This window comes from Egretta garzetta, unplaced genomic scaffold, assembly GCF_000687185.1.
Source record: "Egretta garzetta isolate BGI_Z169 unplaced genomic scaffold, ASM68718v1 scaffold186, whole genome shotgun sequence".
NCBI classification, from domain to species: domain Eukaryota; kingdom Metazoa; phylum Chordata; class Aves; order Pelecaniformes; family Ardeidae; genus Egretta; species Egretta garzetta.
This window is the reverse complement of record NW_009259969.1, coordinates 141,437-146,305: the sequence shown is the minus strand read 5'-3', so window position 1 is coordinate 146,305 and position 4,869 is coordinate 141,437. Positions and strand designations below refer to the sequence as shown.

The 4,869-nt window shown below is 60.1% G+C and overlaps 1 protein-coding gene across 1 annotated transcript in view; it reads right to left on the bottom strand.

Moving 5' to 3' along the window:
- Positions 1–908: 908 nt before the first annotated feature.
- LOC118452448 (tensin-like) overlaps positions 909–4,869 on the bottom strand; it is a 73,282-nt gene continuing 69,321 nt past the window's right edge. Inside the window, exon 21 of the mRNA XM_035895817.1 lies at positions 909–1,087. Coding sequence (XP_035751710.1) covers positions 909–1,087 — 179 coding nt within the window. The remainder of the gene's footprint in view (positions 1,088–4,869) is intronic.

Below are 4,869 nucleotides of genomic sequence, written 5' to 3'. Positions count from 1 at the left end.
CACAGAGCCCTGTGGCTGTGGCCGAGCCTGGGGGTCCGGCTGGAGGCCAGCTCGGCCATCAGGGTAGTCAGGGCTGGTGTATGCCGCGGCTGGGACCCCACCTTGGACCATTGCAAAGGAAGATGGAGACGAGTTTTGGTAGCTGCTGTGAGCAGAGGGCATCTGCGAGCTGACAGGCGACCGGTAAACAGGCTCAGCTGAGGCGTGGGGAGGTGTAACCGTGCCATGGGGGCTGCCCTCCGAGGGATAGCTACGGAGGGAGGCCCTGAGGAGAGATGAGAAGGAGGAGTCAGCTCCATTCCTTGTTCCCGCTGCTGGCTGGCACCCTCCTGTGAGTGGTGCACAGGGAAACTGAGGCGTGGCGCCAGCAAGCTGCTCAGAGACAATGGTGGGATGGGTCCTGCCAGCTGCATGAAAGCAACTGGAGGCAGCTTTAGTTCCCCCATGCATCCCAATTCCCTCTCAAAATATGACTTTCTGAGAGACAGAGCCTTTTGCAAGCTCCTCTCACAGCAAAACACCCAGTTCATTCCTCCTTGCCAGCCTCGCCAGGTGAGCTGGTGCAGGACACCCCATGGCCAGGGTGGAGAGGGGACATGGACGATAGCTCCATCACACCACAGGGCACCAATGCTCAGCCCAACCCAGGGCCAGGGCTTAGCACAGACCCTATCCCTCCTCCTGCCCCAAGGGCCAGGTTCCCAGCAAGATGCTGCTGAGGACCAGTGACCACCAGTGATCCAGCTTTGTGTCCTCAGGGCAGTGAGCGACATGGTTAACCAGGACCCCTAAACCCTCTGTGGGAGATGGGGGTCCTTGCAAAGGCAGTTTCAAAGTGGGAGCAAGCCTGTGCACCAGGCAGGGTTCAGCCCCGGCCCCACCAGCCCCCAGGACCTGCACCCACTGCCTTACCCGTCCACGCTGTGAATGGGGCTGCTGGTGGAGACCGGGCTGGGGGCAGTGAAGGAGTTGGTGAAGGCGCCATTCCTGGTGGGCACCTCCGGGCCCCCGGGCTGGGCGGTGGGCAGGCTCCCTCCCCGGCCCGTCGTGGCTGTGCGGGCCACCGACTCAACGTAGCTCCTGGGCTCTGCAGCAAAAGAGAAGGGGAAACGGATGAGCCCACAGCCCATGCCCTTCCCAGTACCCCCATTCCAGCCAGTGAAGGTGCTTGAGCTGGGCTCCTCCAGCTGCACATTTCCCCCATTCCTCTTCCCCCAGGGGCTGTGCAAAAACACATCTGGCCCATCTGGGCCTTTAGGTTGCTCTGACGGATGCTGAAGACCCCGGTCAGGGTACAGGGAGGGGGGTTGTGCCCACAGCCTTTCCCGGAGCAAACCATGGCACGTGGGACCGAGGTCCCTTCCCGTGCCACGGCCCCTCCGCCCTGCTCTGAGTCAGCGTCGCTCCCCACCCACGATGCCACACAGCACACACCATGCTCCCTGCTCATCCCTGGCCCCTAAAAATAGAGCCGGTGACCCTGCCCAGCCCGCACTGACTCACGCAGGACTGACGGCGGTGCCCAGCGGCCCCTGCCCCGCGCAGCCCACCTCTGCCAGCCATCTCCAGCAGCAGACCAGAGAGCAGCTCCAGCTATTTCCACTGCAGTATCCAACACTCTCGCTCCCAGCCCGGCTTGAAACCAGAGCCCACGAGCACGACCAAGAAAAGCAATTTTCCTTTGCAGCCGCCGAGCTGTCCCGTGCCAGGAGCAGCGGGCTGGGCTGGCCGTCACCAGCCAAGGCAGCCGCCAGACCCTCCTCCCTTTCCTCCCAGCCTCCTTCTCCATCCAGGCTGGTCCCCATCCCTGTGATAGCCCCCGCAGCCCCCACCCCCTCCAAAAGCCATGCCAGATAAAGGGTCTGCAGCTTCAGCCCCGTCCCCCCATGCCCTCACAGCCGTGTCACACCTCGGCTGGCACATGCCACCAACTGCCTCCGTGCTGGGGCACAACACCCTACGTGAGACGCGCTGGCGTCAAACGCTACGGGCTGGGCATCCTCACAAGTCCCTGGCTCCAGGCTGGTCGTGCCCCCAGGCTGGCCGTGCCCAAGGCGGCTCCGCAGTAGTAATTAGCATGACAAACATTATTATTATTAGTCATAACAGCTGGGCTCCGGCTAAGCCTGCCAGCAAGCCGGCCCACTCACAACCAGGAATGACAATGCTCAGGTCCATGTTCAGTGCCGGACCAGGGGGTTGCAAGGAAAAAGACTGTCACACGTCTCCCTTCTTCCCCCCAGTGTCTCTGTGCCCCAACCACCTGAAGACAGGAGAGGAGTCGTCCATCCCTGATGACGATCTCCCTGCCCAGCCCTGCTCGATCACCCCAGGAAAGATCTGAGCCAAAAACAGACCAAGGACCTCAACACGGGCTGAGTACCAGCATCTGAGGCAGGACCCATGGCTCTGAGTGGTGGGGATGAGGCACTGCCCAGGCGGACGCCCAGGGCAGCTGCAAGAAACTCATTGCCGCTTAGGTAATTAAATTAATGTCACAGCTACTCACTTTTCTCCCCCAGCTCCCCACCCCAGACTAAAATTAGCCAGACAGTACATATGAGTCAGCCTGCAAGAGGTTAAGACCAAACGGCTGTGAAAATGCCAGCCCCTCCTGCAAAGGTGGGGGCCAAAGGGAGTCACGGGGGTGCGCGTGTGCAGGCATTCGTGTGCCACAGCAAGGTGTGTGACCGTGGGCACGTGTGTGAGTCGTTTGGTTTAATATGGGGAAAAAGAAAGGAAAAAAAAAACAAAAACTGTTTCAGGCAGGGATTTTTTAGGTTGAAAAAATCAGATCTTGCCTCCTAGTGTTTTCTTGGAAGAGGCTCCAGAGATGGGAAGACGGTGGGAGAATAGAGAGACCTTGAGTCACCGGGGGTGGGGAGGTGGGCAGCTGTTTGAGAATCCCAAATCCGAGCAGGGCCGTGCTCCAGCCAGAAATCCCCAGCACTGCGACTGCACTGGGCTGTTTTAAAGTCTCCTCCTCGGAGGTGGCAGCCAGGCCCTGAGCTCCCGTGCTGCCAGAGCATCCCCTGGTCCCAGGAGCAGCTGAGCAGAGCCCAGTGGGGCAGCAATCCTCGTGGAGCGTTTGGCTGGGTGCAGAGGGTGCTAAGCCAAAGTTTTGTTAAGCCAAAACACCCGTTCCTGCTCAGGACTACAGATTTAACCCCCCCAAAAACCATCACGTAATCAAGAGGAAGAAGGACAAAAGCAGGGGGCAAGAGGCTGGTGGTGGCCACTCACCCTGGCCAGCGCAGAGTCACCAGACATCCTTTAATGTACCCAAAAAAACATCGCTGAAAAATGAGCTCAAGTTTTCTTCAAGCAAACACTTCCTTCGATATTACACAATGCTCAGGCTTGAGTTATGTGCATTTTGAGGAACTCTAGGGGTGAAACACTGACAGCTCCCAGGGCTGCAGGAAGCGTCACAAACTCTCTGAGAAGAGACATCCTCTCCCCAGATCCCATCTTGAACACATAGTTCCCCATCCCGGCCCTGAGGGCCCAAAGTTTCATTAAAGAAGAAAGCAAAACTACCCAACGACCATTAGATAGCAGGTGGCAATCCAAGGGATCGCAGCCGCTCCCAAAGCCCCTATCCCCCCTGGAAGACATACCACCCCAGAGCCCATCGTGCCCCCACCGCTGGCAGAGCTACCCCCCAGCTGCCTCCCAGCTCAGCCCAGTCCTCAGCATCCCAGGAGAGGCGCAGCCCAAGGATGGGAGAGGTGGGGGAATTTGGGCAGTCTCCAGGCCAGCAGAGGATGCACGCCGGCTGCCGGCGCTGTGCCGCTGCCCGGCCGGCCTAGCCAGCAGCACACTGGTGGCCTCTGCGCCTGGTGACCTTTTGTGCTGCACTTTGGTTTATTTTCACTCCGAACAGCAGCGGCAAAGCCAGAAGGGGAGGGCAGGAGCCCAGAGCCGGGGCTGCGGCTCCCAGCCCCCCACCAGGCTCGTCAGAAGCTGGCCATGATGTGCCAGCATCCCCGGCGTGCCACCGGCAAGGATGCCATGCACCAACAGCGAGCTCTTGGCCCCCATGGACAATCACCACCCAACATGACAGAACCTCCACCTCCAGTTGGGACATGGGGGCAGCAAACTGCAACACAAGGCATGGCATTCTCTTCCTCAAAAGGGAGCAGTACCGGCAGGATTCAGGCTCCTACATCCCTGGGGGCCAGCGCAAGGGAAGGCTGCTGGCGCAGACAGCCAGAGCCTGCTCCAAGCAACAGTCCCGACAGCGGGGATGAACAGGAAAGAGCGAGTCAGAGAAAGAAAAGCCTTTCTTACCTTCTTCAGAGCCACCGCCCGCCTCCCCTTCTAGCTCTGAGAGGCGGAGGGGTAGGGGAGCGATGGGAGCGCAGAGAGGAGAAAGGGAGGTGCGAGACAGAAAGACAGAGAAATCCAAGTTAAGCAGCTTTGCCTTACTCAGGCAGGGGCACAGAGAGTGCAAAGGAGAGCCCCACACCTCCCTGACACTGCACCCCAAATCAGGCCCCTGGCCTCAGATGCCCCCAGGGTCCACCTGGGCATCCCAGAGATGATGGCCAAACCCCAAGAGGCTGGTTTCGGGTGGGGAAGAGGGGACAGTGGGGAGCCACCATGAAGGGCTGCTCCAGGAAACCCACCAAGCACCAAAAAAGCATCAGCTCGCCCTTAGGGGCAGAGCAAGAAGGGTCTCACTGAGTGGGCTTAGCCAAGCTGTGCCCGCCCCCCCAGGCTCAGCCGGGTTTTGGGGGGGTTACACTCAGCCCTGAGGTGGCCCAGGAAGGGGCCCCGGGTGCTGGGGAGCCACAGGGTCTGGCTTGGCAGGCTGCTCTGGAACTTGTCATGCCTTTGCACCCAGGGACCACCCGGGACGGA